This window comes from Leopardus geoffroyi, chromosome B2, assembly GCF_018350155.1.
Source record: "Leopardus geoffroyi isolate Oge1 chromosome B2, O.geoffroyi_Oge1_pat1.0, whole genome shotgun sequence".
Taxonomy (NCBI): domain Eukaryota; kingdom Metazoa; phylum Chordata; class Mammalia; order Carnivora; family Felidae; genus Leopardus; species Leopardus geoffroyi.
In genome coordinates, this window is record NC_059332.1 from 131,531,654 (window position 1) to 131,545,905 (window position 14,252).

The 14,252-nt window shown below is 40.8% G+C and overlaps 1 protein-coding gene across 2 annotated transcripts in view; it reads right to left on the bottom strand.

The window, feature by feature from the left end:
• EPM2A (EPM2A glucan phosphatase, laforin) overlaps nucleotides 1–13,628 on the bottom strand; it is a 107,819-nt gene extending 94,191 nt beyond the window's left edge. For both annotated transcript variants that reach the window (XM_045499927.1, XM_045499928.1), the window contains exon 1: nucleotides 13,217–13,628. In XM_045499927.1, the coding sequence (XP_045355883.1) occupies nucleotides 13,217–13,517 (301 nt within the window). In that variant the 5' untranslated portion in view covers nucleotides 13,518–13,628. The remainder of the gene's footprint in view (nucleotides 1–13,216) is intronic.
• Nucleotides 13,629–14,252: the final 624 nt, after the last annotated feature.

Consider the following 14,252-nt stretch of genomic DNA (forward strand, 5'->3'; position numbering starts at 1 on the left):
TAGCTCTGAATATAAGATCATGGAAATAACAGTGTAACCTCCAAATACAATCTTCGGTGAATGGGAGTCCAAAATTTCTCCAGCTCTGGAATTGTTCTAGGTAACGGTTGTCACACTCCTCAAATAGATTTTTTAGTGATTTCAGTCAATGATGAAGGTAATAAATTGGTACTTTATAGCAAAAGACATGAATCTAAATGCTATAGTAACTTTTTCCAAAGGCACAAATAGTTCATAAAATCTACAAATATAGCATCTAGAAATTTTGGCAATCATAAGTGAAATGTTGATAAAAATCTTCTTTGCTCATGGACATAATATAGAATTATGACAACATAATATAATATAATGTATTACATCATTATAATATAATTATAATATAATATAATATAATATAATATAATAACTATAATATAAAACTATACTAAGCTGAAAAGAAAATGATTTCACAGTAACCGTTTATCTAATTCTCTATGGTTTAATTAGCTAAAATTCAGGATAAAGTTCTATGTTATGTTAACGTGACATTATGATTTAACAGTTAAAAACATGAAGGTCATAGAACTGAAAATGTTAAGCTTCTCACTCGGTGCATACTGGCTGTACTACAGACCAACTCTAGCTGGACGCAGCCCAGGATCCCACCATCGGAGCAAAAAACAGAGAACTGTCCAGATAACAATATCCAAGTTGAGGATCTCGGAATAACAGAACGTTTTAATGAGCCTTTCTGTGCAGAAGCCGATAGCAAGACCTAAGAGACGCCCAGCGAGGGGGACCTGACCTGCCAGCAGAGCCTGAGTCTTTTGCAGAAAGTTGAAATCTCCTCTGACGTTTCTCATCTCATTAAGTCCAACTGTAAATCTTTTCCTCACTCCTTCTCGCATCCCAAATACTCATGAGCATTATTTTTACACAAAGAAACACAGTGAAATATAAAATCTCCACTATATGCATTTTATTTTCCCAAATTAAACAACATAAAGTATGTTATACTTGTTTAAAATTTTTAAATTATTTTCTTATTATTTTTTATTTTGAGAGAGAGAGAGCAAGCAAGGGAAGGGCAGAGAGATAGGGAGAGAGAGAAAATCCCAAGCAGGCTCCACACTGCCCATGCAGATCCCAACACGGGGCTCAAACTCACAAACCATGAGATCATGACCTGAGCCAAAATCGAGTCGGATGCTTAACCCTATACTTGCGCCCCTACACTTGTTTAAATTAATGCTTTATCCAACTGATTATTTTGTTTCTTTAGGAGCAGCAAAGAACATTTTTAAGATTGTAGTTGATGTACCACCTTTAAAAAGAAAAAGTTCATAACTTTTCTCCCTCCACACTGTGTGAGCATGCGACAATATTTTTTCTTTAACCTACCCTAAAACTAGAACCTCATTCTGCTTCTAGGGGACGTGAACAAATCGTATAAAAGCAGCAAGAATTTTCATTTCAGCTCTCATTAACTCTCTGGCAAATGATAGAGGATCAGGTACTGGGGGAGATGGAATAAGAAAACTGCAATAATATCTACTCCTGGATTATTTTCCTCCTGTCTAGTACAACTGGTTTGGATCCACAAGGCAAGGAAATGCTTGCCATTTTGGTTTGAAGATTCTTCTTGATGTTGTTAAAAATTCGGGTCATTTTGGCTGATACAACACAAAAAAGAATGCTCTCAAGAAAAAGGAGTTGGGGAGCCACCGAGACAATGTCAAGAGAAGGATCGTTTGGAGTAAGTAGAGTATCAACTCACTTCCCCATTCTTTCTCATTCTCTGTCAATTCCCTTCTCGCCGATAATACAGAGACATCCCAGATCTTACACAGCCAGCAGGAACTCTTTCTCATCTGTGAAGTCCCATAGTTAAGAGTTTGTAGACGGGATATTAAAATTCATTCACCAAATTCCCATGCCCTGCTTAGTGCTGAATCATGCCTAAAAGAAGCTGTTTCCCACAGCCAGCGTTTCCCATAGGTTAGCACCGTGTGAGCTTAGATTATCCACTAAACCTCTTTGGACCCCACTTTCTCCATCATAAAATGAAATAATCGTACAGTAATTTCAGGTGACCAAGAAACAGTAAAGTTTCGTTATAATTTTTAGGTGGAATTTTTCATTCAACAGTAATAAACTATTACCAAAATAAATCTTTCTTGACCATGTCATAGGTCACTCTTCAAAAGTTTCCTTATCCTTGTCATTCATATCTCATTACACTATTCTCCTGTAATGCTCTACCAGGCCCCTCTGTGTGTACTGCCTTTTTAATGACTCCTTAAGTTTGATTCCTTCCTTTTTGATGGTTCCTTTGAGTGTAGTAAGCAAAACTATGTTCTTGAAAGACTCTCACCTCATAATGGATGAAACAAAGGACGAAGGTCATACTTAGGAGATTGTTCTTCTACTCAAAGTTTATCCAATTAAAATTGAGTGCACTGTATCCACAAAACTCAGCTGCAGTGTGGATGATATCCCTTATTCAGTACATGTCCATCTATCCTCCACTCAAACCAAGTCTTCCCCAAGGTATAGCATAGCTGGAGTAGAAGCAGAAGTAGAAATAGGAAAGGCAAGTAATATTGGGAAGATGTAGCATAATCTAGAATATAATCCATTGTATGGATTAGTCAAATATTACACAAAACTGCTGCTTCTGTGAACATAAACTTTCTTCAAGATCAATGAATTTTTTATTGAAAATGGAAAGACCAAGGTAATTCAGCTGCTATAAATTGTTGGCTATCTTAAAGTGATAGCTACTACTTTCTTCTAGGCACTTTATGAACTAGTCCTCATAACAACCCTAGTACAGTTTTTAATCATCCCTTTTTAGAAAGGAAGCAAACAAACTTATGGGGTTAAGTAGTTTATATAAGGTTATACAAGTCTGTGGCAGAATCTGATGTCTGATCAGAGTTTATCCTATTCCAAACACTTGTTCTTTCCACTGTGCTATGGTATCCCTTCATATTACCTTCTAAATGCATGTCTTTTATCTAGAATATAGAAAACAGTGAAGTAGGCATAGGGCAAGTTTTCCCACCCAAAGACAACTGATAACCTTCTTTAATAATTTAGAATGTCAATAATAATGAATTAGATATTAGAAAAAATTTACTACATGTTGTGGGTTGAATTGTGTCCCCAAAAATTCGTATGTTGAGATCCTACCCTTCAGTTCTTCTGAATATTATCTTATTTCAAAACAGTATCTTTATAGTAGTAGTCAACTTTAAAATGAAGTCACTGGGATAGGCATTAATGCAATGTGACTGGTGTCCTCATAAAGAGCGAAAATTTGGACAGAGAGATGCACAGAGAGAAGATCAAGTAAGGATTAGGGAAAAGATGACCATCTACAAGCCACGGAGAAAGGCCTTGGACAGATCTTTCCCTCACACACCTCAGAAGAAACCAATCCTGCTGAAACTCTGATTTGGGACTTCTAGCCTCCAGAACTATGAGAAAATAAATCTGTTGTTTAAGTCATCCAGTCTGTGGTAATTTGTTATGGTACCCCTAGAAAACTAATACGTTATCTTAAAATATAAAGTTATGCATGTTGATTTGTTTAATCTCCTTAAATTATAATAGATTATTTAAAAATTAGAAATGTTCATGTCATTCCTACTTTAATGTTTATTTATTTTGGGGACAGAGAGAGACAGAGCATGAATGGGGGAGGGGCAGAGAGAGAGGGAGACACAGAATCAGAAGCAGGCTCCAGGCTCTGAGCCATCAGCCCAGAGCCTGACGCGGGGCTCGAACTCACAGACCGCGAGATCGTGACCCGAGCTGAAGTCGGACGCTTAACCGACTGAGCCACCCAGGAGCCCCATGTCATTCCTACTTTAACATAATCATTGTTGTGGCACAAAAAGTAATATGAAATGAAGATAAATTAATTTTTGAAGAGAAAAAAAGAGTGGAGTAAAAATAGTGATAATTTGAATGTTGAACTTACGGCCATTAACATCTGAAACTGTAAACTGAGACAGAGTGTTACTGAGTAGGGACAAAATTTAATGCCAGGTTCTAAGTAAAGAGTTAAGGATCTTCAGCATTAAAGAAAACAAGGAGGGGTGCCTGGGTGGCTCAGTCGGTTGGGCGGCTGAATTCAGCTCAGGTCGTGATCTTGCAGTCTGTGAGTTCGAGCCCTGCATTGGGCTCCATGCTGACAGCTTGCAGCCCGGAGCCTGCTTCGGATTCTGTGTCTCCCTCTCTCTCTGCCCCTTCCCCATTCGCACTCTGTCTCTCTCTGTCTTTCAAAGGTGAAGAAATGTTAAAAAAAAAAATTTTTTTTGATTAAAAAAAAAAAAGAAAACCAGGAAAACAACCTAATTTTAACAAGAAAAATACATATATTAGACTCTGTATGTGTGTGAATCCATGTACATATAAATACACACACACATAAATACATTAGAAATAAACCACAAAATCAAGAATTATTTTGTGGGGCATCTGGGTGGCTCAGTTGGTTAAGCATCTAATTCTTGATTTCAGCTCAGGTCATGATCTCACAGTTCGTGAGTTTGAGCCCCAAGTCGGGCTCTGTGCTGGCTCTTTCTCTCTCTTTCTCAAAAATAAATAAACATATTTTAAAAAAGAATTGTTCTGCAAAATTTTTAAAAATATGCTAGAAAAATATCTACCTGCAAACTTTTAAAAATCAGTCCAAGACTTCTTCTCTTTCCTGTTAAAGTAACAACTAAAACAATGGCACAATATACGAAACAACGGCTTTCAAATGCTGAACAAAAGGCAGCACAGGACTATAATTTCTGAGAGAAGAGAAAGAAACAAGGCGAACAACATGAATGCCATGGATTTCTACTTATAGAGAATTTCTGAACCATGACACAGGGACAGGATTCCAAATAGAACTTAATGGTACCTGTAATTGAGAAAACAGAAATACAAATATGGGGAGAACAGGGTGAGTAGAATTTGTAAGAACAAATTCCAGAAATGAGAAAGCAATGAAGAGAAAGAGTTCGATAAATCTTCACAAAAGTCTCCTAGATTCTTCGGCTTCGTGCCAATCTGTGGATGCATAAAATGAAATTTGATAGAGCCATACAAAGGACAAATGGCAAGCCATACAAAAAACAGAGTACATTTCTGAATATTGTATGCTAAAGACTTGGCAGAGCTAATACAGAACCGAGAAACATTTGCATTTCCATCAGGGTGAGGAGATCTTATTTAATACATGGGGCATTCAAAAGAGAATATAGAAGGGTCATTGTTTAGTAGTGGGGCTAAATTAGCCCTACACTAAAAACTACTATATATCTATATAAACCTTATAAACCTTCAAGATAAACTTCAAAGGTAACAAACTAATTCACAAATAACTGCCAGAAAAAAATCTGAAATTCTAAAACAATGTAAAACCACAATGTCCAGCATCCAAACAAGCATCAATAGATATGGAAGTCAATTTCCTTCTATGTATCAGCAATGAACAATTGAAATTTAAAATTGAAAAGTGTTTTGGGGTGCCTGGGTGGCTCGGTCGGTTGAGCGACCAACTTCAGCTCAGGTCATGATCTCATGGTTCATGGGTTCGAGCCCCACTTTGGGCTCTGTGCTGACAGCTCAGAGCCTGGAGCTTGCTTCTGATTCTGTGTCTCCCTCTCTCTCTGCCCCTCCTCCACTCATGCTCTGTCTCTCTGTCTCAGAAATAAATAAACATTAAAAAAAATTTTTTTAATAAAAAAAATAAAATAAAATGGAAAAGTTTTTAAATACACCCTTTAAAATAACAAAACAATGCATAAATCTAACAAAACACGTACAGGATCTGTATGTGAACAACTACAAAACACTAATGAAAGAAATCAAAGAAGACCTAATTAAATGGAGACGTATTCCAGGTTCATAGATTAAAAGACGCAGTACTGTTAAGATGTCAGTTTTTCTGAATTTGATATATAGTCAATGCGATCCCAACCAAATCACAGCAAGCTATTTTGTAATAACAACAAATTGATTCTAAAATGTAAGTGAAAAGGCAAAACATCAAAAAGACTCAACACAATACTGAAGAAAACAAAGATGGAGGGCCCATACTATTGATATTTCAAGATTAGCCTAAAACTACCGTAACCAACCCAATGTGATGTGGGTGGAAGAATGGGCACATAGAGTAGTGCAAATACAGTCAACTGAGTTTTAAAAGGCACATCAAAAAAGGAAAGACAAAGTTTTCAACAAATAGGGCTGGAACAATTGGATGCCCACATGAAAACCAAAAAAGAACCTAGACACAGGCTTTGTATCATAAATAAAAATTAACACAAAATGGATTATACACCTACATGGAACATGCCAAACTACAGAAAGCTTCTAGAAGATAACACTGAAGGAAATCTAGGTAACCTGGACTTAGAAATGAGTTTTTTATTCAAAACCAAAAGCACAATCCATAAAAGAAAAAAAAAAAAAAAAAGATAAGTTGGACTGCATTAAAGTTTAAAGGTTTACATTGTATACAATACTGTTAAGAAAATGAAAAGACAGGTGACAGGGAGGAAATATTTGCAAATCACCTATCACTTTAGAATTGTATCCAAATAGTCAGAGAACTGTTAAAAGTCAGCAATAAGAAAACAAACAACCTACCCAAAAAGTGGAGAAGAGATCTGAGCAGACACCCAATTAAAGACATTACAGATGACAAATAAGCATATAAAAAGATGCTTCACATCATTTATTACCAGGGAATTGCTAATTTAAAAAATCAGAGGGGTGACTGGGTGGCTCAATTGGTTAAGCGTCCGACTTTGGCTCAGGTCATGATCTCATGGTTCATGAGTTTGAGCCCTGCATGGGACAGCACAGAGCCTGGAGCCTGCTTCAGATTCTATGTCTCCCTCTCTCTCTCTGCCCCTCCCCTGCTCACGCTCTGTCTCTCTCAAAAATAATAAATAAACATTTTTTAAAAATTTAAAAATCAGGGGAGCCTGGGTGGCTCAGTCGGTTAAGCCTCTGACTTCAGCTCAGGTCATGTTCTCGCAGTTTGTGAGTTCGAGCCCCACATGGGGCTCTGTGCCGATGGCTCAGAGCCTGGAGCCTGCTTCAGACTCTGTGTCTCCCTCTTTCTCTCTATGCCCCTCCCCCACTCACGCTCTCTCCCTTTCAAAAATAAACAGTAAAAATTTAAAACTCAGAGACTACTGCACACCTGTGAGAATAGTTAAAATCCAAAAAATTAACAAAATCAGTTGCCAATGAGGATGTGTAGCAATAGGAAGTCTCATTCATTGCTGGTAGAAATGAAAAATGCTAGAATCACTCTGGAAGATGGTTTGGCAGTTTCTTCTAAAGCTCATTCTAGCTTTATATGATTGGCAAACCCATTCTTAAATATTTTTCAAAATCTTTATTATGTGTATATAAAAACTTGCACATCACTGTTTACGGCGGCTTTACTCACAATCACCAAGTCAAAAGAAGTGTGTGTTTTGGACAGGAGAGGACTGAGCTGAAGTTACAGCTTTCTAGATAAAAGGGATACTCATGGCTGACACTTCCACTCTTCTCTCTCCTCCCATATTCCACTGGATGCAGAGGTGGTGATAAGAGCGGCAGCTGGTGTCTTGAGGAAAAAGCCAAGGAAATATGATGACCCCTCTCCTGACATCCATGAGCTGTGGACCATCACCACCTCCATCTATCTATGTACTTTCTGTAGCGGAAAATGTAACTCTTATTTGTTTAAGCAACTGCTGTGTTTTCCTGATAACCTCCCGTTAACCACCGTATTCTAAACTGTCCCTGAAACACTACACACTTTTGGGGGGGACGTGTTCCTCCTCAACTCCAAGAAGGGTTTGCTGTTGACAGTGCTCATTGTACTCCCACCTCCTTGGCAAGAAGGATTGGTTCAAGAAAGGTGAATTCCAGTTTTCTCCCCACACAGTTTTCTTTTTTTTCTTTTTAACATTTATTCGTTTTTTTGAGAGAGCTTGAGCCGGGGAGGGGCAGAGAAAGAAGGAGACCCAGAATCCAAAGCAGCTTCAGGCTCTGAGCTGTCAGCACAGAGCCCGACACAGGCTCCAACTCACGGACTGTGAGATCTTGACCTGAGCCAAAGTCCGACATTTAACCCACTGAGCCACCCAGGCGCCCCTCCCACACATTTTACGAACTAGAGCTGTCAGGGAAGAACATTTTTTTCTTCTCTGGCTTTGAGTATGTAAGCCTGGAGCTCCCTGTGGGGAAGTCTAGCTTGGTAGAGTTTGCTTGAGAGAATGAAGTCCAAACCAGGGTAAAGCAAACCCAAGGGGGAAGAGAGAGAGCTGGAGAGCAAGTGAGGAGACCTGTGTCTGGTTAAATTCCATGCTTCTTTTAGTTTGGTTAAATGAGTTAATGATGATTTCTTTTTTTTTTTTTTTTTTTAGGCTCATTTACACTCAGTTTTCTATTCCTTGCAATCAAAGAGTCTAGGCCAATATAACTAGTGTGATTTTAAATTATAAGATGAAGTATGAGGAAAGGAAGAGGTACTGTGAGAAAGATTTAGAGAGGAGTTAGGGAAGATTTCTAAAATAAAGCAACAGGTAAGAAGAGATCTAACAAATAAACAGATGCAAACCTGGAGAAGACTGGAAGGAAAGAAGGTTTCCCACATGGCTCCTCCCAGCCCACCCTATCAGCAACATGAATTCAGTATGCCCTAAACATAGAAAGGAGAGGTTTTTCTGGAAAGATCTTGAGACATCTATGGATCCACCCAGTAGAGGTAAAGGTAAAAACAAAACAAAACAAAACCAAAAAAAAAAACAAAAAAACAAAAACAAACAAACAAAAGCAATTCCATTTAGGAATAAATAAGCTAAAATATCTTTCCACATAGTAAAGTTTGGTTTGCTTGTTTGTATGTTTTTACTTGCTAATTGTAAGGACCTGGAGCTGGCTGGCTCCCCAGCCTCACACCCTAAGGAAGGAAACCTCTCTGTGCAAAATCTGTCAAATTACACAGTATCCCATGCATGACCTCCCATGTAGAGGGGATCTGGGGTAAGCATAAGCAACTTCAAAACAAAACCAGCCCAACTATCTATACTAATCCACATAGCCTTTATTCATAAAAATGAATGGTCATCCAAGGATTACCAGATATTTGAGAAAAACCTGTAGTATGAAAAAACAATTGCCTATAGAGAAAAATAAATGCAAGACAGAAACAACTTTCAATCAATTCTATCTAATGTCATCATCGGAAAGATTCGGTTATTAATTGTATCCATATAGGAAGAAAAGCAGTTCCTAAAAAAGAAATCAGAGAATAACAGAAAAAATGTGGAAGATTAAAAATATGATTGCCAAAAAAAAAAAAAAAAAATTCCAGTGTAAGGACTAAATCATGGAATGGCTACTATTAAAAACCAAACACTGAGGGGCGCCTGGGTGGCTCAGTGGGTTAAGTGTCTGACTTCAGCTCAGGTCATGACCTTGCAGTTCTTGAGTTCAAACCCCACCTAGGGCTCTATGCTGACAGCTCAGACCCTGGAGCCTGTTTTGAATTCTGTGTCCCTCTCTCTGCCCCTCCCTCCCCTCTCAAAAATAAATAAACATTAAAAAAAAATTAAAAACCAGGGGCGCCTGGGTGGCTCAGTCAGTTAAGCGTCCAACTTTGGCTCAGGTCATGATCTCGCGGTCCGTGAGTTCAAGCCCCACGTCAGGCTCTGTGCTGACTGCTCAGAGCCTGGAGCCTGCTTCAGATTCTGTGTCTCCCTCTCTCTCTGACCCTCTCCTGTTCATGCTCTGTCTCTCTCTGTCTCAAAAATAAATAAACGTTAAAAAAAAATTTTTTTTTAATTAAAAACCAAACAGTGATCTGAGAAACACTGTCAGGAAAATCCATCCAAACACAAAACATAGAAAATACAAGACAAGGGGCGCCTGGGTGGCGCAGTCGGTTAAGCGTCCGACTTCAGCCAGGTCACGATCTCGCGGTCCGTGAGTTCAAGCCCCACGTCAGGCTCTGTGCTGACTGCTCAGAGCCTGGAGCCTGCTTCAGATTCTGTGTCTCCCTCTCTCTCTGACCCTCTCCTGTTCATGCTCTGTCTCTCTCTGTCCCAAAATAAATAAACGTTGAAAAAAAAATTTTTTTAAAAAAAAAAGAAAATACAAGACAAAACTTAAGAGATACGTACATATATGCAGAAGGTACAATATATGGGTAACAGATACTTCAGAGGGAAGAACAAAGAAAACAGGGGAGGAAATGAAAAAATAAAAAATTTCCCTGAGTTCAAAGAAAGAATTCCTGAAGCTGAAACAGCCAACCAATTAACTGTCAAGGAATATAAACAAAAGAGACTCAGATAAATCCTGGTAAAATAACTTAAGGAAAGCTTGTAAAGCTTCAAAAGGGGAGGAAAAAAATAAACAGACTGCCTACAAAGGAACGGGCTTAGTTTGGCATCACAATTGTCAATTACAATGGGTGCTAGAAGGCGCTGAGGCAACGGCTTCTAAGGGAAAATTAATTTGAGACTAGAAAACTCTACCTAATAATCAAGTGTGAGGGCAAAATAAAGATATCCTCAGGCATTTAAGTATTCAGGTATGTAACCTCTCAGATGGGTTATCTCTCATTTACTGTTTCTTCAAAATTATTTTAGGATACAATCCAACAAAATGAGTAAGATATTTAAGAAAGAGGAAGACACGGAATCCCAAACAATGTAACTAACACAGGGGTTCAACTAAGAAAAAAAAAAGAAAAAAGTCCCAGATAGCTGTGCTCAGAAAGCTATGTATCAGTGAAAATTAGAATAACCCCAATTTTTCAAGGAAAAATATTTTCAAAGAGTGAGAAATCTGTATCCATCAAATACTTAATCAAGCTGGGAAATTCTGAAATGATCAGTGTGGGTCTTCTGTTAAAAAAAATTAACTAGAAATTTTAAAACAAGTTGTAGAAGAACATTACCACCCAAATACAAAGTTTAAGTAAACTCTAATCGTAATTTATAGCAGAAGAGCAGAGAATTTTTCCTTCCGGTGGCACAGGTTCCGTGTCACAAAATTATATTTCCTTTTTAATGAGACTAATTGCACTACTTGGTTCTGCAGTAATTATTTCCCAATCATAACAGTAAAGGTAATAATCACTAACACTTACTTAACACTTCATGTAAGTCCTATTCTAATTCCTTTAGATTTTAGTCAGCTTGGTTCTTTCAACAACAGAACAGTAAGGTTTAGTAACTTGCCCAAGGTCACACACAGGTCAGTGAGCCCAGGCATTCTGGCTCCAGAATCCTACAACACGTCTCATAATGCTGTTTGTTAATTTACCATTCTTAGAATCAAGTTACCAATCTAAAACAAGAAGGAATAGTAACAATTATAAAACAAAATATAAATTATACAAAACTTACCAGTGTAGAGAAAATAATTAACCAAAGTAAGGAGAGAGAGGAGCATGTGTAAGTCAGTTATTTTTCTTATCCTCTTACACAGGAGTAACTTTCCATATAATAGAATTCTAACACAGAAATTTCTATGTAATAGAAAGACAACAATGATATAAATATATAATTTTTATATCAAAGAATAATATAAAAATCAGCAAAGATGAGAAAGATAATGAACTTAAATTCTTCATATTTCACAGTATGATGGCTAAATTTATGGGTATACAGTGGCTGTCGATTTCTAATTTTAAAATATTACATACGATTTACCTAGTAACTCAGAAAATCTAAGCTCGGAAAAGTTAAACTTAATACATTAAGAAATAGCAATAATAAGCAAATTATTTCGAACTCTGAAAGGAATATCAGAAGAGCTAAAAACAGAAAAGGAGAGGGACTAGGGAAGGGTAAGTTTAATTTTTAATAAAATGACCAGATATTTTATTGTGAAAAATTATTATATAATATCATTAATAAAAGTAGTATCCTACTAAAGTAGTATCCTACTGAAGTGTCCTATAAAGAAGGGCATATAAACTGGTGAGGCTACCTTTCAATTCTGGCATGGTAATACAAAGTAACAATAAATGCCACCGGGCCATAAAACCCAGTGGGACAAGGATAATATATAAACGTATTACAGAATACTCAAGCTCTTTACTGATTCTTTGTTTCCACACCATTATGACTAAATGGCCCATTTTTGTCATATAAACTTCTACAGAGACATTCATTTCATCATCGTTAGACAACTCCTGAATCGCACATACTCCAATCCTGTACTTTGCACACCACACTTGAGAGAAATTGCCATCTGAATTCACACATCGCTGGCGGGAGTCCACATTGGTAGAACCTTTTCAGGGTATAATTTGGCAGTCCTTTTTGAAACGTAAAATATGGCCACACTTTGACCCAACAATTTCCCTTGGCAGAATCCACCCCACCCGCAACACTCCCAAACACTCAAAGACAGCTGCACACATTAAGCTATTACTGTTTATAGCAAAGGAGAAAGAGACAACGCAAATGCACCCAAGTTAGATGCAGACTATCTTGTTGCCGTTTAAAAAACCAAATACATCTCTATGGAGTGACGCTAAAAAGCATCCGCAACATATCGTTAGGCGAGAAAAGGCAAGGCGTAGAATCCTCTATTACACGATCTGCGCTTGAGATAGATACATGATAGGTTGACAGACGCATATACTGGGCAGTTGGCAGTGGGCTTAAGGTGTGCGGAGGAAACAGTAAGTTTTTACCTTGAAAGTTGGCTGTTTTTACAACTACGTATACTGTGTGTATAGCCTAAGAAATGAGAGTCTGGCCGAAAAGAGAAACCCTCAACGTGTTTGCAACTCGCTCACTCTCAGATCTAAGAGGGGAAGGAAGCGCGAGGATGAGCCAGCAGGCCAGCTCCTCCGGTTGGGTGATGTCTCGGCGAACGAGGCGGGAAAGCGAGGACACAGAAACCACTAAGGCGGAGCTGACGAGCGAACCCGGGAGCGGCCGGGGCGCGGGGGACACACACTGGGCACTGGGTGCTGGGTGTGCGGGGAAGAGGGCGGAGGGTCGGGGAGCAAAGGCGAAAGGGGCGCGCCGGGCCCCGCTCCGCCGGGCGGCCGCGAAGGGTCAGCCCGGGGCACCCGGGGAGTTCGGGGCGGCTTTCGAAGGCCGGGAGGGGGCGCGCAGCGGGCCCCGGCCGAACGCCCCAGGCCGAGGCGGAGCCCCGAGCCCCCGGTCCGCGCTCGGGGACGGCCGCCGACTTCCAGTACCTTCCCAGGAGAGCTCTCCTCCCGGCTCGCGCTTCAGGAACTTGTACCAGAACGTGTCCACGCGGCCCGGCTCCGCCCCGTCCTGCGCCGCCTCCTCGGGCGCCAGCTCCACCTCCCCGAGCCACAGGCCCGGCTCCTGCAGCGCCAGCGCCCCGGCGCCCGCAGCCGTGCCCGCCGGCCTCAGGCGCACGGCCCCGCGCGGCTCCCAGCCCCCCAGCTCGGGCCGCGAGCCCACGACCAGCAGCTCCGGCCCCCGCCCGGCCACCGCGGGCGGCACCACCACCCCGAACCGGAACCGCATGGCGGCGGGCGGCGCGGCTGCGGTCCCCGAGTCCCCGCGGCCGGCGGACGTGGCCCGAGCGCGAGGCGGCCGCGGCGATTGGGCGGCGGCGCGGGGGGCCTGGTCGCCAGGGGCCGGGGCGCCGGCGGGGACACGTGCGAGGATGCACCTTTTTTGGGCTGCATCACGCGGCCCAGGAGCCGTGGCCTGCTCCAGCCTGGCCTGTGGCGGCGGGAGAAGTGGGCTCCGCCGGGGAAGGACGCTTGCCCTGGCCGGCCGCCTGGTCCTGCAGCGCGGCTCCGCGGGGCGGCTGGGGACGCGGCGGAGGGAAGGCAGGGGAGGCCAACCCGGGTTAGGAAACGTATCAGAAGCCCCGGGAGTTTCCAGTCGTCTTTCCCCAGGCCCCAAAATTATCTTTGTGCGGGTCGCAAAGAACAAAGGAGTGGCCGGTAGTGAAGTTAGGGGACGATCCCGGACCAGGTATCTGGAGAGCTCCGTCCCTTAAACTCGCCCTGCGCCTCTGCTTATTTGTAAATCGAAGGTATAAAATAACCTATGTTGAAAGACGCTGCTAGCTCTTGAAGGTTGATCTGATTGCTGGAAGAGGCGCCATTCGACCCATATAATACCCTCTAGTTCACTTTTTTACCAGCTTTTTATTTGAAAGCTTGTGAATGGGGGGGGGGGGGGGAGCCAAAATTTCACGTGTTCATAATATCCTTAGTAAAACAAAAAAAGTACAAAAATGTTAATCAT